Source organism: Rhamphochromis sp. 'chilingali' (assembly GCF_963969265.1).
Source record: "Rhamphochromis sp. 'chilingali' genome assembly, chromosome: 22".
In the NCBI taxonomy this organism is placed as follows: Eukaryota; Metazoa; Chordata; class Actinopteri; order Cichliformes; family Cichlidae; genus Rhamphochromis; species Rhamphochromis sp. 'chilingali'.
The window spans coordinates 9,496,392-9,521,988 of NC_137950.1; the positions used below are offsets into that span (position 1 = coordinate 9,496,392).

At 41.2% G+C, this 25,597-nt stretch overlaps 1 protein-coding gene across 1 annotated transcript in view; it reads right to left on the reverse strand.

Annotated features, from left to right (window-relative positions):
• Positions 1-3,578: 3,578 nt before the first annotated feature.
• antxr1c (ANTXR cell adhesion molecule 1c) overlaps positions 3,579-25,597 on the reverse strand; it is a 38,668-nt gene continuing 16,649 nt past the window's right edge. Inside the window, exons 9-18 of the mRNA XM_080874012.1 lie at positions 24,145-24,205; positions 22,786-22,884; positions 22,523-22,592; positions 19,087-19,165; positions 17,099-17,194; positions 16,968-17,006; positions 16,748-16,849; positions 16,474-16,641; positions 15,228-15,308; positions 3,579-6,770 (exon numbers count right to left, since the gene is read on the reverse strand). Coding sequence (XP_080730138.1) covers positions 6,507-6,770; positions 15,228-15,308; positions 16,474-16,641; positions 16,748-16,849; positions 16,968-17,006; positions 17,099-17,194; positions 19,087-19,165; positions 22,523-22,592; positions 22,786-22,884; positions 24,145-24,205 — 1,059 coding nt within the window. The 3' untranslated portion in view covers positions 3,579-6,506. The remainder of the gene's footprint in view (positions 6,771-15,227; positions 15,309-16,473; positions 16,642-16,747; positions 16,850-16,967; positions 17,007-17,098; positions 17,195-19,086; positions 19,166-22,522; positions 22,593-22,785; positions 22,885-24,144; positions 24,206-25,597) is intronic.

Genomic DNA, 25,597 nt, shown 5'->3' on the forward strand with positions numbered 1-25,597 from the left:
CTCCCTCCCTGTTCCTCTCTCTCCCTCTCTCTCTCCCTCTCCGTTCCTCTCTCTCCCTCTCTGTTCCTCTCTCTCCCTCTCTCTCCCTCTTCGTTCCTCCCTCTCTGTTCCTCTCTCTCCCTCTCTCTCTCCCTCTCTGTTCCTCTCTCTCCCTCTCTCTCTCCCTCTCCGTTCCTCTCTCTCCCTCTCTGTTCCTCCCTCTCTGTTCCTCTCTCTCTGTTCCTCTCTGTTCCTCTCTCTCCCTCTCTCTGTTCCTCTCTCTCTGTTCCTCTCTCTCCCTCTCTCTCTCCCTCTCCGTTCCTCTCTCTCCCTCTCTGTTCCTCCCTCTCTGTTCCTCTCTCTCTGTTCCTCTCTGTTCCTCTCTCTCCCTCTCTCTCCCTCTCTTTTTCCCTCTCTGTTCCTCTCTCTCTGTTCCTCTCTCTCCCTCTCTCTCTCCCTCTCTGTTCCTCTCTCTCCCTCTCTCTCTCCCTCTCCGTTCCTCTCTCTCCCTCTCTGTTCCTCCCTCTCTGTTCCTCTCTCTCTGTTCCTCTCTGTTCCTCTCTCTCCCTCTCTCTGTTCCTCTCTCTCTGTTCCTCTCTCTCCCTCTCTCTCTCCCTCTCCGTTCCTCTCTCTCCCTCTCTGTTCCTCCCTCTCTGTTCCTCTCTCTCTGTTCCTCTCTGTTCCTCTCTCTCCCTCTCTCTCCCTCTCTCTCTCCCTCTCTGTTCCTCTCTCTCTGTTCCTCTCTCTCCCTCTCTCTCTCCCTCTCTGTTCCTCTCTCTCCCTCTCTTTTCCCCTCGCCCTCTCTCTCTCCCTCTCTGTTCCTCTCTCTCCCTCTCTGTTCCTCTCTCCCTCTCTCTCTCCCTCTCCGTTCCTCTCTCTCCCTCTCTGTTCCTCTCTCTCCCTCTCTCTCCCTCTCTTTTTCCCTCTCTGTTCCTCTCTCTCTGTTCCTCTCTGTTCCTCTCTCTCTCTGTTCCTCTCTCTCCCTCTCTCTCCCTCTCTCTCTCCCTCTCTGTTCCTCTCTCTCTGTTCCTCTCTCTCCCTCTCTCTCTCCCTCTCTGTCCCTCTCTCTCCCTCTCCGTTCCTCTCTCTCCCTCTCTGTTCCTCTCTCTCCCTCTCTGTTCCTCTCTCTCCCTCTCTCTCTCCCTCTCTGTTCCTCTCTCTCTGTTCCTCTCTCTCCCTCTCTCTCTCCCTCTCTGTTCCTCTCTCTCCCTCTCTGTTCCTCTCTCTCCCTCTCTCTCTCCCTCTCTGTTCCTCTCTCTCCCTCTCTGTTCCTCTCTCTCCCTCTCTGTTCCTCTCTCTCCCTCTCTCTCCCTCTCCGTTCCTCTCTCTCCCTCTCTGTTCCTCTCTCTCCCTCTCTGTTCCTCTCTCTCCCTCTCTCTCTCCCTCTCTGTTCCTCTCTCTCCCTCTCTCTCTCCCTCTCTGTTCCTCTCTCTGTCCCTCTCCGTTCCTCTCTCTCCCTCTCTCTTTCCCTCTCTGTTCCTCTCTCTCTCTCTCCCTCTCTTTTCCCCTCTCTGTTCCTCTCTCTCCCTCTCTGTTCCTCTCTCCCTCTCTCTCTCCCTCTCCGTTCCTCTCTCTCCCTCTCTGTTCCTCTCTCTCTCCCTCTCTGTTCCTCTCTCTCATTCTCTCTCTCCCTCTCTGTTCCTCTCTCCCTCTCCGTTCCTCTCTCTCCCTCTCTGTTCCTCTCTCTCCCTCTCTGTTCCTCTCTCTCATTCTCTCTCTCCCTCTCTGTTCCTCTCTCTCCCTCTTTGTGCTGACAATCAAGCCAAACACCAACATCATCAAATATACAGTGGAAACCAGATATTTACTCTTCAGGTAAAAACACTTTTTAAATTGTAACATCAAATCAGACTAAATGTTTATTTTTTTAGATAAGTAAATATAAAAACATATTTGTTAACTTCAAGAGTAAAGAGAGAAACTATCTGTATTTCTTAATTGTAAATGGCACCAAATTGTATTCATAATTGAGCCACACTTATGGAGCTCCACGATTCTTTTCCTGGTGTTTTGGTTGACATCTCTTGATTTTTCCCATGTCACAGAAACAGGCTCTGTGTTTTGCCTTATATGCATCCACAGGTGTGCCACCAATTTACTCACATGGACTCTACTAACCTATCAGAAGCTTCTTCAGCTCAGAACAGAAACGTCTGGAGTTTCTTATTAATTAACAATAAACTTAGTGTATATGTATTCCTAAATTTGATGAAAGTGATAAAAACAGAAGCTCTGTCTCTCTTTATTCTGACATTTAACTAATTCAAAAGATATTTCAATATTTATTTATCCAAAACAAAACAAGTTTACTCTAAATTGATGTTGTACAGTAAAAAAAAAAATGTTCTTGTGTTTTCCATAAAGTGTATGTAAATATCTGGTTTCAACTGTGAATATACTGCTGTGTATTGAAATTCCTCTTGTTTTGCATAGAAAAATACTGAACAACATACAAAACATAATATATAAAATAACATTTACCTGAGTTTTTTCTTTGAAAGAACCCTCTAATGTCCATTCTTATATTTCAGTACATAACTGAAACCGATTTATTTAGCCGTGGAGGGAAACAACTGAAAATATGAAATAAACACATGTAAGCTAAGACTCTCTAAAGAAACAGCATTGTTGTTGTTGTTGTTCGGCTTTTCATTTCGCCATTTGTTGATTCACTTGAAGAACAAGTAATGTAATATGGGTCAAGTGATCAGTTTGACATCAATCTTTCGTGATGCACCGTCATATTTACATTATTTGTACAGTACGAATGATTTGCTTTGGTACCTGCTCAAACTTCAGTTCTCCTCTGTCTGCCTGGCTGCGCTTCTCCAACAGCGCACTCGCAGGCAGCAGCTCCACCCGCTCAGTCGCTTAGTGTCTGAGCTCGGATCGTACCAATATTAGGGGGGATTTACGCACAGTCGTAAATTCCCACAGTGTGCGCTATGTGCTTCGAATATTGTGTGAAGTTTTTGTTTTATACAGTTGTCAGCCAGGCATCTAACTATGAAAAAATTACACTCCAAAAGACCCCGGGCTTCTGACAAAACAACCCGGGCTTAAGCCCAGTAAGCCACCCCCCACTGCTTTGGATGACAGTTTGCCAGTAGTTCTCATGATAGATGCTGATCTGTCTGCAAACACTTTCCAACTGCTGACCAAATGATAAAGAAACTGTTCGAAAAGTGCAAGAAAGAATAAACAGTTAATGTTTGCCTTCTAACGAACTTGTGCCTTTTACATGTTGGTTTCAGTGGTAATGCATTAGTTTTTATTTTGGTGGCATTCTGTTTACAGAGAGGCGCAAATTACAGGTGAACTCGTCCATCTGCAAAGCAATCAAAAGGAATAGCCAGCGACCACATGCCAACTGATCAGCAAATAAACATTTTTCACTAGTGACTGGAAATAGTACATACATCTTGGGCCTATGAGTGAAGTCAAAATGTATATGGGGAGTCAGCTGGGAGAGTATGAAACTGTCCAAATCAGTAACGCAGGCATTTATATGAATCTAACAAAGATCACAAAGATGAAACTTTCTTTAGAAGCTTAGGAGTCAACCTTTATTGATACTGTTCAAAAAGTCACATCAAACAACAGAAAATTATATACGTCTTTCATATTTGCTTCAGTACTGCTGTTTATACTCGTATGCTGCATTTCTTATTTCTTATTACAGTTGAACTCAATTAGCAGAATATAAAAAAATATACCCAGTCTGCAAGACATACAAAAATCTGTAATTTATTGATGCTCCAGCTCCATAAAGCACAATGTTTGGGAGTCTGAAAACAATTAACATTTCTAAGGCAGAATCTTATTTTTTGCAGTGGCACATAAAAACAAAAAGGTAACAGTAATCCATAGCAGGATATCAAACGGAGCCATAGAAAACAGGGTGGCTGGTGGTATAATCTCCATTTTCATCCTCTTCCCTGATGTATATACTGACACCTTGTAGGGCCATACAACACCTCCAAGCAACAGGCAATGCAGCCAAATACGATGCTAGAAACTGCTAGCAAAGCATGTGTTTGTCTTGCTAATGTTACATTTTGTTTATGGACATTACAACAAACCAACTGGTTTGATTTAGCACGTTGACATCAAAGGTATGAACTACAATGAGCTAATTGGAGTTTTTCAGCTGTTACCAATGCATGTAGCAACACAACGGTACAGGACACAAGTGAATGACGTACATTGAAATTGTAATTATAAAAAAAAAAGATGATGAAGAAGAAAACTTGAAAGGGCATCGGATATAGGAGGAATACCAGCAGTTTCAACCTCTTTCCTAAACCAAGAAATCTAAATGTTTTTGCTAATTTCTGGCAGGTTTGATCTCAATTACGATGAGTTAATGCTAGGCTAAAAAATTGTCTTTTTATCTGCTAGCTAGAACGATTTTCTAATGTAGACAAAATCTTTTTCAGATTTACCAAAATGCTCATTTTTAGTGTAGCTAAGGGGCTGATAAATGCTGGTAAGCCTAAAATGACCTTTAAATGGTTATCTGTTGTGTTTCCTAACTGTTCACACAGTGTTCATCTCGGTGATTGGACACCTTGTCAATATTCAAGTACTCTCCTATATTTCTGTCGGGGAGTAAAATAAATTAGATGCGCTTTGAACTGCCCTGCAGTTGCAACGTGACCGGTGATGATATAACTGAAGACATACAATACACATAATAATGGTATTAAAGTACAGTATCAGCATTGTGTATAAAAATGTGAGGAGAGACATGAACCTGATTTTTGAAGATTGATTTCATCAGCTTCACTGCTAAAAAAAGCAAATACACATTGTAATTTCCCAGCAGTCTATGTGCGCAGTTACAAAAAAACCCAAAATCAAAACAAACCAAAAAACATAAATTGCTGTAACCTAAAATCAACTACATGAAAATGCGGTTAAGGACAAATTCCAAAGCCTCAAGATATCAACCAACAAAGTATTTAAAACACATCTCAAACATATACTGTAAAAACACACCTTCCACATAACCTCCGTACACTTCCCTGTCACAAAAGGTACAAAAACCTGACCACAAATTATATAACTGGATCATCTCTGGACTATATAGTCGGGATTTGTTACTTTGGCACGTTGTTGTTGGGTAACAAAACAGCACCAAATTGCAAATCTTTTTGAAGAAATTTAGAAAAACATATGTTTCTTATCAGTTACGTAACACCATTAAAAATATGATCAGCTAAGATTACTTGGAAATCCAGTTCTGAAAAACCCTTCATTGGTCACACAGCAATGGAGAAATAAGCCAATTGATTCTACCTAGCACTTAATACAGTTACTGTGATTTTAACTTAACAAAGGCCTAACTCAGTAGTTGATAGAGACAACAAAGAACTTTCATCCATTGCAGTAATCTTTCTTTTTGGACTTTTCCGTTCCCACATGCTTTGCTGTCCAGCAACAATCCTCCCTGATTTCACAAATGCAAAGTAAAATACTTTCCCAAATAGCCCCATTCACTTTATATGAGACAGAATATTAAGTTGAACTGCTATGCAAAATAATTTTTTTGCTTATCAGCAAATAGTCACATAGTCTTTTTCACAGCCATATGAAAAAGAAAGGTTTACCAGGACTCTAATCAGCTCTGTTAAAAACTCCTTACATCCTTACTGGAGTTCATAAAGTAAGTAGAAGCAAGTCGCATCATCACAGCAAAGTCACGCTAATGCCAGACCATGCAATGCTCAGAGAAACAGCAAAAATCTCAAGAGCTACATCTCAGACTCAACAGGCCTCGGTTAATATGTTAAGTACTAAAATTCACGACAGTAAAGTAACAAAAAGACTGAACCAGTATGGCTTGACATGACAGCACGAAAGCAGGGCTTAGGTTTGTAACGTTGCATCTGAACAAATCACAAGTATTCTGGAAGAACAATGTCCTTTGGACAGATAAAACCAAAGTGGAGTATATAAAGCATATAAACATAAACTTCCTAATACCAACTGTCAAGCACTGTGGTGGAGGGGTGATGATTTCAACTTGTTTTGTAGTTAAAGGACCTGGACAGCTTGTAGTCACTGAGTCAAGTGAACTTAAGCAATGCCATAAATATCCATCCATCCATCTTTTCACGTTATTGCTGCTAATGGTGGTTCTACAATCCTGGGTTGCACTTTGTTTTTCACAGAACTGCACAGAGGCCTGTGAAAACTTTTTCATGTGACTATATTTTATTTTTTTGGAGGTTCAATCTTAAATTGCCACATAAAAAACTACATACAGAGCACAGTTAGATATCCTGTATTAAAAAGGCTTAATTGTCAGCTAACAGTTTCACTTGATATGCTATCCCATACCAGATGTGGCACACAGAACAACTGGGATTCAATATACTGCTGATCTTTGGCTTATAGTAGGAGTACCTTTGGCAGTGAGGCCCACAACCTTCAAAGTGAAAGAACTAGTCAACAGGACGGTAATATCAATGTGATATCAAAGCAGGTGCATTGGTAAGGTGGGAGGAGTTTGTCTGTGTGATTTAGGCTCGAAGGCTTGGGGGAGGACGCGATGGCGGTGGACAGGGAAGCCCTGGGGGAGTGCGTGATGGCGGTGGTCCTGGGGGCACCTGGCCTGATGGTGGAGATCTGGCAGGGGGGCTGGTGGCAGTGGTAGATGGTGGAGTGGTGCGAGTTATGGGGCGGTAGTCTGGTGGTGGTGGCGAAGGGGTGTGGATAGGGGTACGAGGTGGGGCCTTGGCTGCCGCTGACTCCTCTTTCACTCTTGTGAAGTTTATGCATCGACCCTAAAGGAAAAGAAAGAAAAGTGGGATTAAAAAAGCTTTAAAATAATTTTTAAAATAAACATAAAATAATTATATAATCCTGTTTTCAGGTCTTTCATGTTGGTTGGACCCCAAACTTAGTCCAGACTGAAGTATTAGCAGATAGTCACGGTGATGAATGATATCTAATGGCGCCTAGCATTAGCAACCACGATGCTAATGTTTACAATGAAATATCTAACCAGTTGTAATAAGGCTCATCTTGAAATGATCTCTTTGTCTGATACAAAGAAATCTTGTAAATAGAGTCATGCAGAGAATACATGTAATTTTTTTCCTACCGGCTAGCATGCTAACAGGGCTTTGAATGTAAACCACACAGCCACAAATCTGCACAGTCAGCATATTACCATGCTAACTAAAACCACCATATGACCATCCTCACAGAGCCTTTTGCTGCAGACTCCGACCCCTTCCTAAAATAACACAAATTTTATAATTTACCCTTCTATGCGTTCACACTAAAAAGCACAGCTGCATGAAATAAAGAGTAAAAATAGGACAGCAACCTATAAAACAAAATTTCACCCTGCTCTCCAGCGCATTTTTAACTCCCGAATGTTCAGGTTGTTGTGGTGACCAACAGATCGCACAGAGGTTAGGGATGGAACGCCCTAAACTTCTGAGTCATTTTGATTACAAGGCAACTGATCAGGTTACCTTGAGTAGATAATCCTTCTCCAAACAATCACAGTTAAACTCAGATTCACTGCAATCATTCTCAGACATACTACCAACATGGTTACAATCAATCTCTGTCAGTCTGTCTGTACCAATGAGCTCAACTCATCTGCATCTCTTTGCAACTGGTCACAAAGGACCTGTGTCATTTTACTGTTAATTTAGGGTAAATATGATCTTGGAGCAGTTTCCATCCATAGGATCACTGTAGCATAGCAACAACAGTAGTTTTCAGTCAGTGATGGTACGTGAGGTGGGTTTTTTTTGTGTGTTTATGCATGTTACGTTCTCATCTTCAGGATAGATAAATATAATATTACTTATGTTCAGCAAATGCAGCAGCTGCATGGCATTTGTGATCCAATGCTGCTGTACCCATTTCCAGTCATCACACTACCTTGCCAAAATTCAAGCATTGCACAAATAAATTAATAGAGTATTACATGGAAAAGTACTGAATGAAACATCTGAATTGAGACACAGAGTATGTGTTGTTAAACGTGGTATTTTTTTAAGATAACATGGAAAATACTACAGATAAAAAGCATCTGATGCAATATATAATACATAATCTATACATGCGAGTTGTTTTAGATTAAAAAGAATCTGGAGGAAAAAAGTGTCTAATCTAAAGTAGGCTACATCTGGGCTAAGAAGGCATCTGAGCTCAGGTCATGGTACAGTCACTGCTCTTTGTATGCTTGTGTGTGCCAGTCTGTGTGTGTGGCCAGCTGGTGTTCCAGATTATGCTTAAATCCCCGCTTTTACGCCCCCACTCCAAATTATCCCTGCTAGTCCAATGTTCTGTACCGAGAACTGTAGGTCCGAATGCCGACGGTCCATATGGAGAGAGAAGATTAGGGTTAGAGGCTGGGGCTGAACTGTGCCAGAGGTGGTAAAAGTTAGCAGTGAAGCTGGAATACTTTAACAGGTTGACTTATCAGGGCGTAAAAGCAACAAATTTATTTAGACAGAAATCACATTTTAGTTACTCATAAAATGTTACACCAACCACTGGTTTCAGCGAGTTCACAGAGGTCACTGTTACCAATGAAACTCTACCCGCTGCATAGCTGCATGCGGTTGGCAGTCAGGGTGGAATGAAGTAATGTTAATCTGCTAATAAGCAGTATCAGCGACTTGAGCCGCAGGTCCCTGGTTTTACATAGTGGAAAACGAAGGAATGGGAAATGATGTCACTTGTAAAACTCTAATGAAAAAGACCTTAGGCACAAGGGAAGATAGATTTTGATCTTTAATGTTAATATAATGTGACAGTGTTGCAGATAAAGCACGACAGTGAGTAAAAGTGAGACACAGAGAAAAATAGCCAGAGAAGAAATGAAAGACAGAATAATCCAAACTGAACTGAGAGAATTTCCCATTCTTAAGTTTTTCCCTTTATTCAAGCCAACCAACCTCTCCTGTCTTCTTCCATTTAGCAAGAACATCTCTGGATCTACAACAGACTCCACTCTGGCACTGATGTTGACGTTCATCAGAGTAACTTAAAGCTAAGAGATACTTTAGATGTTAAAAATAAGGTAAATATATAAAAAATGCATGATGCAGATTAAGCAGTGTCTTTTTCAGCAACACATACATACACTCATCAGCCACTTTGTTAGGTGCACCTGCTCAGCTCGCAAATATCTAATCAGCCACTCTCATTGCAACAACTCAGTGCAGACATGGTCAAGACTACAAGTAGGGTTTGATCCACCATGCAATACCAAGAAAGTGTTTGATTTGCAATGGATTTATTTTTCAGCATGACAATGATCTCAAATACTCCACCAATAATGAAAGCACACCTGGACGGACAAAAGAAAACGCAATGAAGAACTATCAGTCGTGGATTGGCCTCCCCAGAGCCCACACCTCAATGAATCAATCTGGCATCATTTTAACAGAGAACAGAAAAACGCAGCCAACATCCAAAGAAGAGCGTCTTTCAAGAAGCCTCGAAAACCTTTTCAAAAAAGGTGTTTGAAGAATAACAAAAATCATTAAACTAATTACACTGTGGGGGGCTGAGATAAGTATTTAACTAAGAAATGTTGACATTAATTGTATGTGAATTTTGTTTCAATTTCTTCATCCTTAATCCATCTTTGCTTCTTGAACGTCACTCTGTTAGCACCCAGCTGTGGTTTGAACCTCTCGACATTTTCCTGGATTAAAGAAAGCCACACTCGCTTGGTCTTTTTCACTGACCTCCACCACTGTCTACAGTCTTACCAAGGTCATTAAATTGTCTAGGACAACGCAAAATGTATGTGTGTGTATGTGTGAGAGAGTTTTGTTCAGTTGGCTTCTGAAGACGGGCCTGGCAGACATCTGCCAAAGGCATTACCTCGTGTCCTTCAGCCAGCTAAATGGCTCCCTGTAGAGCTCCGTGTTTATGTCAGTGAAAGACAAAGAGGGGAGGCACTAGCTCTGCTTCATACTGTACACTCTGACGTCAGTGTAATGGATGTGGTTTGGTGACACACATTCGCATAATGGCTAACTCCGTTCTCCAGTTTAGAAACTTTTACTGTAACTCTTCAAGTACACACACACATTCTCACACACTGCTGCTGCAGTATTTTTCCACGGTTAAAAACAGGCTTTTAGGGATGAAAACTCACATATGGCAAAGAGTCAATGCTACTGCATTCGACAGCAAGTCAAATTTGTGTTATTTCTGATTATTCGACAAACATAAATGTCTGTTATAGTTGAAACAAAAAAATCAAATACCAGCTGAATAAAATGCTTAAAAACAGAGTGATTTATTGTCACGCTGGAGATTTAGCTATGCTGCTGTCTCTGGCTGAAACCTCTTTGGGAGCACCAAAAATTCCTCAAACATCCCTTTGATGAACAATTTAAAGAAGCAGAGATGTTAGTAGGTTCATTGCTGAGCGAGAAACAGTGTAGTCATTGCTCTATAGAACACTACATATTTTTAAGCACTACAGGATCCTTAAGTAAATTTACCTGACGCTCAGGAGCACAAACACACTTCCTCTCTTTAACCCTGGACAGCTCATCTGAATCACAAATGTGGCTCTGGTATCGCCCACTTGCTAATTTAAATGGCATCTTCTTTCAGGACCAGCTGTCCCACTAACAGAACAGATGCTGGTTTGGGTATTTTTTTGGCAGAAGGTCGTTCCTCACCAAATGACCTAATTTTAGTCAAGTCAGTCAATCCAAGTCTTTTGCATTCATTACCATGAATCCATCATCCTATATTAAAAAAGCACAATCATGTTTGGTGCTGTTATCTCATTCAGTCGTGGCCGATAGCCGCCCCTCCCTCAGCCTGGTTCTGCTGGAGGTTTTTCCTTTCCACTGTCACCAAAGTGCTTGCTCATAGGGGGTCATATGATTGTTGATTTTTTTTCTCTGTATGTATTATTGAAGGGTTTAATTTACAATATAAAGCGCTTTAAGGCGACTCTTGTTCTGATTTTGTGCTGTATAAATAAAATTGAATTGAACCGAATCGTCATACTTGATCATCACTGAATGTCCTCTGACTTTTGTTTTAGCAAGGGAAAGTTTTAGTTCTATCTTTTTTATACACTGAACAAAAATATAAACGCAACACTTTTGTTTTTGCTCCCATTCCCCATGGGATGGACGTAGAGACCTAAAATTCATTCCAGATACACAATATAACCATCCCTCCCAAACAGTGGTCACAAATCAGTCCAAATGTGTGGTAGTGGGCACATCTGCTATATTGAGATAATCCATCCCACCTCACAGGTGTGCCACATCAGGATGCTGATCTGACATCATGAGTAGTGCACAGGTGTACCTCAGACTGCCCACAACAAAAGGCCACCTTGGAATGTGCAGTTTTTTGCGCTATTGGGGGTCTGGGGACCCAGAACCGGTCAGTATCTGGTGTGACCACCATTTGCCTCATGCAGTGCAACACATCGTCGCATGGAGTCTATCAGATTGTCAATTGTGGCCTGTGGAATGTTGGTCCACTCCACTTCAATGGCTGTGCGAGGTTGTTGGATATTCGTGGGAACTGGTACACGCTGTCGTATACGCCGGTCAAGCACATCCCGAACATGCTCAATGAGTGACATATCCGGTGAGTATGCTGGCCATGCAAGAACTGGGACATTCTCAGCTGCCATCTGCCCTGAACAATGTGAACCATGATTCATCCGTGAAGCGCACACCTCTCCAACGTGCCAGACGCCATCGAATGTGAGCATTTGCCCACACAAGTCTGTTACGGCGACGAGCTGGAGTCAGGTCAAGACCCCGATGAGGACGACGGGCATGCAGTTGAGCATCCCTGAGACGGTTTCTGACAGTTTGTGCAGAAATTGTTTGGTTGTGCACACCAATTGTTCCAGCAGCTGTCTGGGTGGCTGGTCTCAGACGATCTTGGAGGTGAACCTGCTGGATGTGGAGGTCCTGGGCTGGTGTGGTTACACGAGGTCTGCGGTTGTGAGGCCGGTTGGATGTGCTGCCATATTCTCTGAAACGCCTGTGGAGACGGCTTATGGTTGAGAAATGAACATTCAATGCACGGGCGACAGATCTGGTTGACATTCCTGCTGTCAGCATGCCAATTGCACGCTCCCTCATTGCTTGTGGCATCTGTGGCATTTTGCTGTGAGACAAAACTGCACATTCCAGGGTGGCCTTTTGTTGTGGGCAGTCTGAGGTACACCTGTGCACTACTCATGATGTCAGATCAGCATCCTGATGTGGCACACCTGTGAGGTGGGATGGATTATCTCAATATAGCAGATGTGCCCACTACCACACATTTGGACTGATTTGTGACCACTGTTTGGGAGGGATGGTTATATTGTGTATCTGGAATGAATTTTAGGTCTCTACGTCCATCCCATGGGGAATGGGAGCAGTAACAAAGGTGTTGCGTTTATATTTTTGTTCAGTGTATAATCGTGTTATCAGTGAAAAGAAAATGGAACAGCCAAAAAAGATTGAGACTGTATCTGATCCTACTGAGCAACTGCGTGGGTGTCTGATAATACCAGTGTTTCTAGTAGAGTGATCACAATCATTTCGTTACCAAATTAACCGTCAATCAGATACTTTTGGATAAAAAAAACCCCAGACATACACATTTGCTTTCTTATTTGTTTTGATATAATAAATAGTTCTTTCTTGGTCAGAGTTTTTGATTGGTCCACTGCTGTGTGAGGACTGTAAACATCTGTCTGTGCAGTCTACAGCGTACAGGTTTAGACTTTGTGTCTTAATGACAGAAAATAAACCAATGAGCAACCAAGCAAACTGTGAGTTTTCTGACAACAATAGGAAACAGCTTGTGTACTGCTTGATTATTAAAATATTTTGGGGTTTTTACCATCATTAAAAAAAACAGGAAGTTGCATTACCACAAAATGAGTTCACTGTTACAGGACTGCAGCCGAAGTCAGTCCCCAGGGTGACAGTCATGCTGTTGCAATTAGCATAAAGAAACATGCATGCGGGAATGCAGATGGAACTAATTTAGAGAGTTTTCTTATGGATTTGAATGTGTGCCAGCTTTGCAGTGTGAGACTGTAGATCTGAAAACCTCAGGATGAAATTGAAAACCACCAGCTTTTCAGGTAACATAAAAGGGAATGAGGTGTCTGACTCTTGTTTCTGCTGTTTCCTCTTTAATAAAAACATATTATTCTGCCTGGAAACGAGCCGGCACGCTGGCCTGTAGGCCTGCTTCTTTTGTTACAAACCACAAATGACTGGTGGAGGCGACATCGTTGGAAAGAGAGGATTTCTTCAACAAAATAGGCATTGCGTCATGTTGAGCTTGCCCGAGCAATCATCATTAAAAAAAGCTTTTCTGAGTAAGAGAAATTTGTCATTAAGGAAATCTCTTTTTATCTGTGTGCCAGGTTGTCTTTGGTGAAGATGGAATTGGAAGCTGAGGGTGACTTTTTTAGGTCTTGGGGAATCTGAATGTTTATTATGTGGCTGCAAATTCTATCGCTGTACATGTTCGTTGTGCCCAGAAAACAGTCTTAAATGTGGAATTCCTGCTAAAGAAGATCACTGGAAATTTTCTGCTAATAAGGCCGGATTTTAACTAGTGCTTTGGATGGGTCCCGATCAGCAGGAGAGTGAGCTATGGAGAGGAAAGAAAAGAAACAGGGAGGAAACAACTGGCAAAAGGAAAAAGGTGGAGAAGAATCAAGGGAGGGGAAAAAGGAAATGCTAACAACTGTATATGTCACCAAAATGGCTTTGAGTCAAACCATAGAGAATTTGAGGGTAGTGCAACACAGTTATGATCTATCATTGAATTACAAAGTTGCCTTTAAGACCAACAGAGATGAAAATAATATGCAACACATTTAAACATTAAAACAGTCTTTGCTAAGATTGTCGGCGGGATTTAAAGCATCCCTAGAGAGCTTCCTCTCCCAACATTCAGCCCAAACTCTTATCTAAGGCTTTTTGATAGAAAGGCCTCAGGCGTTAAAACTAAACCATGTGGCTTATCTGCTCTGAAGAAGAGAGACTTTTTACCAGCTTACGCGCACGAACACATCACAAAACTCTCCCGTTGAGCTACAAGGATGTGAGCTGCGGTTTGGCTTAACATCCGATTTATGGCGTATAATGTGAAGCAGGTGTGAGATCGAGGCTAGCTCAACAGCATGGAATGGGCCAGCTGAGGTGTCAGCCAGCACAGCCACACCAGGAGTGAATGAAGTGCGCTCCCAGACGGTGGAAGGGAGGGCAGGGTGAGCAAACAGCACAGATGAGCTGGACACTTTTAAAACTGCACCACTTCTCAGCCTATAGTGGATCACCGCTCATCTTAGACACTCAATGCGCACTTGGTCAAAACTGTGCAAGTAAATGGATACATCCATTATTAGTGAGTTAGATTTGTTCCTACTAATTGATGCACTTTTATTGCAGCTGACCAGTCACAATGTTGTGATGTCATAATTTTGCAACAATCAATTCCAGTTTCTTTATATAGTACCAAATAACAAGACAACAACAATTGCTTCAAGGTGCTTCACATTGTAAGATAAAGACCCTACAATAACAGAGAGAAAATACTTGGCAACAGTGGGAAGGAAAAACTCATTTTTAACAGGAAGAAACTTCCAGCAGAATGACGCTCAGGGAGGGGCAGCCATCTGCCATGACCGGGTGGGGGTGATGGAATACAAATTTAACAGGCAAACTTCACATGAGAGCGGCTAAATTAGGCTACTTCTGACTGCCCACTGATCTGCAAGCAACTTTGCAACCCAACTTGACCATAGCTCCTCCTTTTATGCTGAATGTGACTTAATGAACAGTGTAGCTGTTGTCATTGACGCCTGCTCTCTGTGTTAGGGTGTTGCTCTTCCACCTCTGGCTTTGCATGTGTGTTTAGTTGCCTTGGTAACTAGTGATGATTAAATCTATCAGCAAGTGTTTCAGTTGATTTATAGTTTTGAATTGAGACGCTTGAAAACCAAGGCTTTGAAATCAGGGGTTCATTATTCCTGAAAAACTCCCTTGATTTATGTGCCACTCGTATTACTATTGGATGAAAAATAAATCTTTCTTACTTTTGAATTCTCGCTGTCCAGTGAAAAAAAAAATCAACAAGATGGCACATATGAAACGAACATATAAAAACATGACATATAATTTAAGATGGAGAGAATGCAGTGAAGGAGGGATGACCTTGCAGATGAATTCTTAGACATCTGATGAAACAGAGATACTTACATGATCACCGGGCTGGGGTCTCATTAGAGAGACCTGGTCATACCCACGGCGGAACAGAGCCCAGATGGCGTCCAGTTTCCCCTGAAAAAGAAGCAGAGGAGCAAGAAGATAAACAGCTGGCCAGATGTGAATTGCACACTTCTCCACACTGCAATCTATCACCTAATAAAAGACTGCTCATACTGACTTTTCTATATCAGCAAACATTTGGTCTGTGGTTCTTTTTCAAGGCTGAGACCAGGTTTTAATCCCAAACAAACACCACGGCAGCTGATTTGACTGATTAGTTCCTTCCCCTCTGGATAAAGCTGCTGAATCACTGATTAGTCACAAAGACTGCTGGATATATTTTAGTTAACTCCGGTCATGAACGCTTTAACCTTTAGCAACATAAAGCAATTAATAAAGCATGATAAAACACACGATCTGCCAAGAATCAGAGCGTGGGCTTACTTCTCAGAGACAGGAAAGAGCTGATCCCAGCTAAAACAACTGTAGGAATCCAGCGTGTATTTTACTGTAGACAGTATTTAACATTTGACAGAGCTGAAGGGCAAATGTTTTGAGATAAAATCTTCTGGATTAACCGAATAAAAAAATGCTAAAAGATGTTGCATTTGCTTGGACAAATAAGCAGTGGTGGCATGGATCCTAAACAGAAGTGCACTCACACATCAAAAAGTTTTAGAAAGATGGGGCCAGCCACAGCCCAATTTCCACATTCAGTGATCAATTTACAGTATTTACCCCACAGTTCAGTGTTCACATTCACCTTCTGTACATGCTGTTAGGCTGCTGTGAATGAATTATGAATGCAGCAGTGTGTACAGATAACAGTACGCTTACTGTATGAAAAGCGTCACACAGAGTGGTTTTATTTTAGAAGTAATATTTATGCTGTGCTGGCAGTCTCACTATGGGCATGTGTTGGTGCTATGGCACTATCAACTAATTACATGTATATAGCATGTATATACATGTGTGCTGTGTGCTGGGAAACTTCTGCTGCCCTCATGCCTTTAAAAAAAGTCGGTGGGTGAAAATTCAAAAATGCAAAGTGGTCTGAGTGTAAACAAAGCACATTTTTGACTTTCTAAAAAAGGAGGGTTTTTATGTAAGAGTGGTGAGCGTGAATTCCTGAACTAAATGCAAACAGTACGAGCGTCTATACGGGATAACAGAGTGTGTGGGTATATTTTACATTACAGTGTCCCATTGTGTGCTGATTCTGTGAGGCTGTGTTTACCCGGATGGGCGTGTACCACTTCCGGCTCTGAGGTGGCTTCTTGTTCTGAGGTTTCTTAGGTTTTGGCTCATAGGGTTCGTACTCCTGCTCTGGCATTTTCACCACAGCGTTCTTTGGCTTTTCCAGCTTAGCCCCCTCCTCAGTTGAACCCTTCCCTCCCCAGCGCACCTACAAGACGGTAGACCATACAAAAACAGAAAAGGTCACTGTAATCTGTTGTCTACAGATTTAATCGTGACTTTATTTCAGCAGCGTAAATGCATCGTTTTGACACCTCCATCCTCTTGATTCCCCCAATTCCTCTTCCTCCATAATATGAGGCATCCACAGTGGGCCACTTCTTTTTGGGAAGACCGTCGTCGTCGTCATCTGACTCCTAAACACCGGTACACAAAAGAGTTTGTCTTTCACAGATGAAATAAAGGTGCAGGAAAGTCTTGGGGTATTACTTAGTTAGGCTGTATTTATGTGCGTGTGTGTGTGTTTTGACTCACAGGCTCAGGAGGAGGTGGAGGAGGAGGCTCTTTGATCACCTTTAGACAAATAACAGACATGCCATGATTTTAAAATAACATAACATCAATGCAAGTGTTTATTATTTGTGAAACTAGTCGGTGTTTCTTACCACAGTGCAGCAGAGCGGCCAGAACCACCACAGGAAGAGCAGAGCAAGGAGGAGGAACAACGCCAGCAAGGTGATCAGGAGAATGGTGCCATCGAACTGGAGGGCAGACACAAACACACGATGCTAGAACATTACGACAAGTGCACCGTGCACATCATGTTTCACAGGCTGGACATAGATGCTAGCTAAAAAAACATGCAGGCGCCGTATCTCCAGGAGATAGAAGGAAGATGGCAACTGGCACAACACCTGATAAAAGTAGTAGTACAAGTAAAAAGGGAAAGTAACGCTGACAATTTTAAGATACTTGTAAATTATTTTAAAAGTACCTCAACTACCAAATTTGTGGCATGTATACATCCATAGCTCTGATCTGGGACCTCGCTGCCCTTCTTCACTCATGCATAAGGTGCTAGCCTTCCATGTATGCGCATAGAAATCTTGACTTACTTGTTGTGTAGTGAGATAGACAACACATATATAATAAAAACGGTGATGTAGTGACTGAATGCTCGTATTATCCACAGTGGTAGTGCTGACAAGAAGAAGTAGGACAGTATTTTCAGCACTAATAGCAGTAGCGACAACAGATTAATCATAGCTGTGGTATGACTGATTTGAAGGAAAATAGTAAAAGCATATAGGCTCTAATATTCATGTTTTCCTTTCTCGAGGACAGTGGTTAATGTGAGCTTTTGCCATCCCTGACTGAATCCTTATGTTGACATTTCTCGCTTTAAGCTAGGCAGACGTCCGCTGGCCAAACATGGTTCTCATTAGAGACCACAGATGAGGATCACATGTGGTTAGACTTTCCCCTATCTATCTATCTTGTGGCAAAGCTGTGGAGGATTTATCTGAACTCAGCAGTGGGGCCCGCTGCAGAAAGCACGTCAGCGGTGCCAAATGATTATTTATTAAAAATCACCCGGATTATGATTTCCTGTGACAACAACTTAATTTGCAGAAAAGTTAAAACAATAGATGGTGGGGTGGGGGTGATGGGGCAGGGTTACTGCTAGCAAACAATGCTGAAAATTTTAATAGTGGCCACATCTGCATTTTGCTGCTTTTTCACATGTGAAGTGTGCATTTTCTCCCATGCAATATGGGTGTTTTTTGTGGGCTAAGTACAAAGGCTGAAACCCCTCAGTGTGACACTTTGACAGATTCTGGGGAAAGGATGCAGGGGGTCAGTGGGTTTGTGGCTTTTGCTTTCAGCTTTGATTCAGAGACTCCAACTTGCACGTTGTTTATTGCACCAGGCCCTCCAATCTCCAGCTGACAACTTTCCGTGCCTTCTCGAGCCTGGTGTGACTTCAGTCTATATGTTTTAGTTTAGTGCCATGAGGCAGCTAATTGCAATGGTATGTCTAATTGAGGTCTCTTTATCGTGAACCACAACACAGTTGTTTAAATTTGCAGCGTCTTCGTGGATATGATGCTGCGTGGATGGAGGCGGTGCAGCTTCAAAGACTGCATATCTTTTTGTTTTTTGGGCCTATTTAATATGTTCCAACATACCAACTTCATTTAGTTAAACTGCTTTAAATTGCATTTGTTAACTTGTTTTCATGGACTGAAAAGCTGCTCCGTTTCACACATGCACCACCTCTAAATAGCAGTACCAAGAGTGCATCTGTCACAGATGTTTCACCCACAAAACTAAAATATTAAACCGGGAACTCCAAGGTCACCAAGCAGCTTCTTTAACCTTTTTTTGTGCCCAACACACGGAGGTTCATAAGGTCTTTGTTGGGTGGCTCACTGCTACCAACCTCTGTGGTTTGGCTACCAAAAAAAAAAAGGAGAAAAACAAAACTGAGAGTGGAGAAAGTGAGACAACTAAGAAAAGAGAGAAATGTTGGAGAAAGCAGAAGAAGAAGCAGAAGAAGAGTACAAACTACACAAACGTTTTTTCTTTCTATTTTTTGCACAATTAAAATCTTTGCAGTGTCCCTGCGTGGATACATGAAGCTTCCACTTACACACTCTGTGGTGGTGATGTGAACGTTGCTGCTGATGAAGGACAGACCGTCGTTCATGCTCACTTGGAGATAAATCACCCTGAAACAACACACACACGCACACGGATGAAGGAAAGGAGAGTAGATCAGTGAATAGAATGAGTGAATCAGTAGAATTTAGATCGGTTTATTTAGTCTGTCTGAAGTTTTTCCAGCTCAAGCTCGACTTTGTTTGATGGGAATGATGTCATTTAAACTTGGGTTCGTGCCAAATAACGTCACCGAACTGTCTGCGAAAGGCGAGGTGGTTCGTTACATGTGAGAACGAAATCTGAACTAACAGGGAACGACCACAAGAGCGGAAGATTATGAGCTGAAAGTGACAGATTTTTAGCTTAGGAGAAAACTGAAATCTGAGCAATTTCTTTTCTGCAGTAACTCGAAAGAGGTTGCTTTTGACTGTTTCCAGCTGCGAAAATCTCAACCCAGCAGGAGGAAATGTTATTAAAAACTCTTCCTAATAGATGAGGTATGCGCTGAGTCGTGTGACTCTTGTTTACGAGCCCCGTATCACTCGCAAATTGTGCAATCTGACTCCAAATAAACCAAACCTTTTTTTAAAAAAAAGAAAATAATCGGCAACGGTTAATAAACAAAGACAGAAAGTTTAGAGTGTTTTCATGTGACTGATTGTGCAACACAGCAGGCACGGCAGCCAATCCAGGGAAGAACTGAAAACACAACCTGCTAGTTCAGGCTATTTTTTTATGGTTCTGGACAGGTTGTGTGTGTTTTTTTGTTTTTTTCCAAGAAATGACAACATGCTAAAAGCATCACGAGGAATAACAACAACAACCACTTCTCCTCTTTAAAGGCAGTTCATCATATCTACTTGGAACTACAAAATAATTTGTTCAACAGATCTCAAGTAAATATTTTTCTCACTTCAAAAATGTATAAACTTGCCAAAAAGAGTACAGAGTACAGATTTGTGTCTGTATTCCAGTGGAAACCATGTAGGTTTTCCTGAAGGCCTGAATCCCTTCTCCCTTTGAGAGGTGAAAAACAATTCAAGTGACCCCCAGAGACCTCTCCGAAGCCTGTTGTTATTCACTTCATAAAAACATGGATGAAAGGCATGCCTGGATGTGAAAGAGGTATAACAGATGGAAAGAAGGTGGGTGCGGACAGAGAGGTGAGCTGGGTTAGTGGGTGAAGTTCATGATCAACATCATACGGATCGTGCCGACGACAGACATCTGGACACGAGTGGATCGAAACCTAAAGATAGCCTAGACCCGAGCATGCGTTTGATCACTTCAGCATGGATGCCGACTCCGTCTCCTTAGTTCAGGTCTGGACATCTGTAGACAGAGTGTGGTATTAATAGCATCAGTCCACGTATGCATCCTAGCTGATCTCAGTGGCTGACTGACGGCATTTTAGTTTCCATATTACCAATAAAACCAATAAAAATGTCATTTATATAGCACCAAATCCTAATGCTAACTAGCGCATCTGTTAAGGGCTAAATAGAGATTAAGTCCTTTTGATATGTAGCCATGTCATCAAGTTTACTGCAGCAAAAAATGCCAATGGGAGTAAAAGGCCAATGACCATCACTGATCATAGTGGTCTGTAGTATAATGTAGTGTCTCATAAAAGGAAACTATTACAAGAAAACCTGGGGAGGAAATGTAGGCTGGTGTAATAGACAGCTATTAAGTAAGGAAGTGAAACAGACAGGAGAGATAAACACCCACTCACACTTTTAGATGTGCAGTATAGAAACGATACACTGATTAATTGGTCAAGAACCTACTTTATTAGTCTGAGTTTCAGAAGAGTTTCAAAACCTCACTAAGAAGTTTTTACACTCTGCTGAGAATCATACATAAACACACATGGCAAGGCCAGGGTAGGCGCTACATAGCTTTGATCAGCCGAAGCTGCAGAAGCAGACAGCGCAGAGGAGTGATGATGGGATCAAATAAGGAGGTAATGATAAAAGACAGAAAAGAGAGAGAAAAATAAACAGATGGGCAGGCAGGAGCTGTGGTGAGGTTCCACAGAAACTAGCAAATAGGTCAAAAAGAGCCAGCCTGGCACTAAAAGCTGCAGAAGTGGAGTAAAAGAGAGAGTCTGGAGGTGGTGTTTAGATTTGAAAGAACTTGAAAGTTTACAAGTGCTAAGGTAAGATCAGAACAACAAACAAAGATCCAAATGAATCTAATCAGCGGGAAGTTGTGGGGTTGTAATGCCACCACATCTGCTTTACAGTCCTTCCACCTTTGACTGAAGTTTCAGCATCGGAGCCATCACTCCAGGTTTCCTAAATCTTTCTCCAAGGACGCAAATCAACTTCTCTCTGCTACCGTACCACAGCCAGCACAAATATTACCTCTAGTGTTAAATAAAGGAATTTGTAAACAATTATAGAAATACAAGAAGTACCCTAAAAAAGTCAAGAAAGAAAGCGTGAGAAGAGAACCTCTGGTATTAGCTGACAAGGTCTCGCCTGCCTACTTTGTGTGTTTAAAGTCTTTACCACCATCCACTCAACCTTGTATTCTGTGGCCCAGTGTACTTTTCTTCCCATAAAGACTTAGGTTAGAGAGGTTTGTGGATTGTTGATGTTGGAGCATAGTTGGGCTCTAAAAGGAGAACACAGCTAGCTGATGAGAAGCAATTCTGGCCCCTTCTTAGGTTACACCGAGAACTTGTGTGACAGTCATGTGGTCAAAGTTCGAGTAGGCCAACCTCAGTTGTCTTAGTTTTCAGAGCCCTTCATTGCCCCTTTGAACACTGACAGAAACACTTATTTTTAATGCCCTGTGATCCTGAACTTTAAAATGCAGCTCATTTTTTCTATTGTACTGTTAATCAGCTTCATGAACCTCAACAAGCACAGATCCCTGATTTGAATCTCATCTAAACTTGGACTACAATAATTTGAAAGTCATTATACCAGAACTGATTCATTTTTGGACACTTCAGAGCAAATTTTAAACAAACTATTGATGTGGTATCAATTTACATGCAGATGTGGAACAGTGTTAGCTTTTATTACGTTTTTCTTCTTGAGGCAGTACTTTCTATCTATGTCTACCAAGAATTTGCTTTAGTTTTCACTGCTCTGTTCTAATTTACGATAGAACTAAGACGTATTTATGAAGGGTTTACCACTGAATATGCTGCCACAGTGAGAGAGCCTCTTTTATTTTGGTAAGCTCTACTGGGATTGAGAACGGAGGAATCTGGCCTCGGATGGGGATCATAAACAGCTAATGTACAGCAGGCGTCTTATGGTCTGTGCACATATACATGCGAATATATTTATGTGGTCTAAGATGCACATGGACGGCACTGAAGTATGAGCACTTTTGCTTGAAAGGGTGATGAAAGTGGATCTGCATAACTAAATGAAATCATGAAGTTATAAAGAAGAGGAACTTACTTTCCAACTTCATCGATAACAGGAGCTGGACACAATAAGAATGTGTCTTCTACATCAGCTGGCTTTTCATCTACAAGAAAAAAGAACTGAGCTATGTGGCATATATGTAGCATGTACAGACAACATACACGAGTGAAAAGTGAATTTTGTTTCTTTGTGAGGGTTTCTACTTTTTCCTCATAGAAACTGTATACTAATAACACATGCATCTGTCACAATTCAGCTTGATTTATATTAAGGAAACAAAGCATAGGTGTACTCACTGATGGTGATGGTGTCATTGATTTTGAAGCTGCAGAGCACCTGGTCGATGTTTCTTGCATGGAGAAACCCATTCCCTTTCACCACCACTTGAAAAGACTCTGGTTACACAAGGTAATTTTACATTTTAGACACTTGGCAGACAGTCTTTGCTAAGAAAAATCTGACACTTTATTACTTTATCCTAAACAAAGCTCACTTTCCTGTTTAATGTGGCACAGTTGCACACCAGCATGGTGTGATGTCTCTCTAATGATGTAGTATTATTTCAGAAAAGCCAAGAAGCCTCCAGCTCAGCTCAGCTTAGCTTATCAGTCTCACACAGGTCGTTCTATTTAAGCCTCTCCACAGTTGCTATGGGCAAGGCAGCTTGCAACCCACCCTTATTGCAGCTCCTGCTTTTCTTGCTGTTTCTGACTAAATCAGTGCCACAACTCCTGTTATTAATGTCCTCCCTGGCTTGCACTTATGCACCTTTGCAAATACAAGGGTTTTCTCCATCTTATCCATGTCATAAGGTGGATGAGAAAATAACAATATCTTGACTGTAGTGGACCTGAGTGAAACTGAGCTTATTTTTCCACCATTGTCATGTAGAGAAAATAGCATGGGCCTTAGTCTCCTTACATTGCTTTAAAATACAATAAAAATGAATAATATAAAATAAATAGAACTAATGTCTCTGCTGGACCTTAAATAGTTACAATGTTGCCTGTCAAAAATTGAAACTACTGTTATATATCAGCCGTATACGTATATAATAAGGTTAAATCTGTGAGGCAGCTTGCTCTAGCAGCAGGCCATGGTATAATATTCAGTGTGAAGTTAAATAATTTCCCTCTTTATGGGTGAAAGTAATTCATTGCTTCATAAAAGGCAGATGTGAAAAACAGTCAAAGTCCTTCTGCTATTGCCAGAAACTTTTAATCCAACCCTGCTTTTATCTGTTCATTTGTGGCTTTTAATGTCCATTTATTGTTGCTTTAACTGTCATAATCTTTCTCTTGGCAGGAGAGTAAAGAATGGTGTCTACTTTACATCATATCTGCAGGAAATCTCACCCCTGCCCCCCGTCTCACGGTCCCTCCTTTTAATGAGACTCTAATATTTAATGAGACTGTAATATTATTCCCTCCGTGTTACCCCATCCCAGCAGATTTCCTGTAAGTAACCTGGATGGCCATAAATGGTCATTTCTTTCAGTCTGGGATTGTCATAATTCAAAGAAGCCGAGACCAGGCACCCACTAATGAAAATGACACAGTGGAAGGAGCAATGGTTTGCTGGCATATGTGTCGATGACTCAGGAGGGACCGAGTTCAGGCTGTAATTGTGAATGTGTGAGTTTTATAGCTCCTCACCTCCTGCACAAACACTGGAAGGCTCAGCTGCCAAAATTTCAATGCAGGATTTCTTGATGATCTGGGGGAGAAAAGACAGCAGTGATTTTTCCACATTTATTTTGATACTAGCCTTGTTCATGAGCCAAGAGCTCAATTAATATGTTTTGAGTATATTTGGGAGTCATCTGATGTAAAATAATCCTTAATAATACTTATCAGTGTGTGTCTAAAAAACAAGTTTGGGTTAAACCTCTTCCCAGAATACTCAAAACTCTCCCTGCTTTGCAAATACAGCTGAATACTTTCATGTTTTGATTTCCTTATTATTTTAGTACAATGATGAGTTTTTCTCCCTGGTGATATTATTATTGAGTCTCTAATTTCTGTCTTTTCTTGACGACTGATTTGTTCTGAGTTTCAGTTTTGCGATCATGTGTCGTGGTTAATGTCTTGATTTTTATCTATGACAGTTGCAGTTCGCACCCTTTGTCTCATTTCTCTGTTTTTGTGTTGGTTCCTCTTTGTTCCCCTGTCTGAGATCTTGCTAAGTGTAAGTATTTATGTAAGCACTAGTGCTCTTTTAGTTATTTCCTGTTATTTCCTGCTTTGAAAGATCTTATGTCTTGATTACCTCCATCAGCCTCTAGTTCCCCATTCTGTTTCCAATCCCCAGTTAGTCATGTGCATATAAATAATCCTGTTTGATTTTTGTCACATGATTTGTAATGCTTGCGATTCATTCCCCTCTTTTCAACCCTTTGAGATCTTCAGTTCTCTTTATGGATTTATTTTACATTGATATACCTTTTATCCTACCTTTTAGCAATTAAAGCTTTTAGCTGTTGGATCCTCCGAGTTCTGAATCCTGCCTTTTATGACTCTGACTCTACACTCTGCACATCTCATTGTGACAACTTTATCTTAAATTATCAAAGTGAAGGGACTAGTGTAACTTACTTTCCGATGGTTATGTTCTCCAATCTTAATACTTTTACATTAGAGATGTTTAAAGCATTAATAAAAGCAAGACTTAAAAATGACCGATCCTTTAAATAGGAAGTGAAAATCTTTTAAAAGAAATTCCAGCCTTAGATATTTTTCAGGGTTTTTTTCTTTTTTATATACTCTGCGTAATAAAACAGTGAGACACACAATGCATTCCATTAAGGTCAAGGAAAAATGATTTGGTAATTACATAAGATAATGTTTTTAGCTATTTGACCATTATCAAACTCTTGGAGCTACAACGGATTAAATGTTCAAATGACAATCATTTCAGCTGGAAATGATCTGGTCACTGGCTAACGACTATGAGCCTACCTTTGTTTATTATTCGCCGAAAGGACGACTGCAGCTGAGAATATTAGGCTTTAGAAAATTGTGATTTAGCTGAGTATATTGAGATTTCTCATGTGATGTCATTGCCTAAAATTTGGATGTGATACAGCCACAGATTTCAAGGGAAAATTAC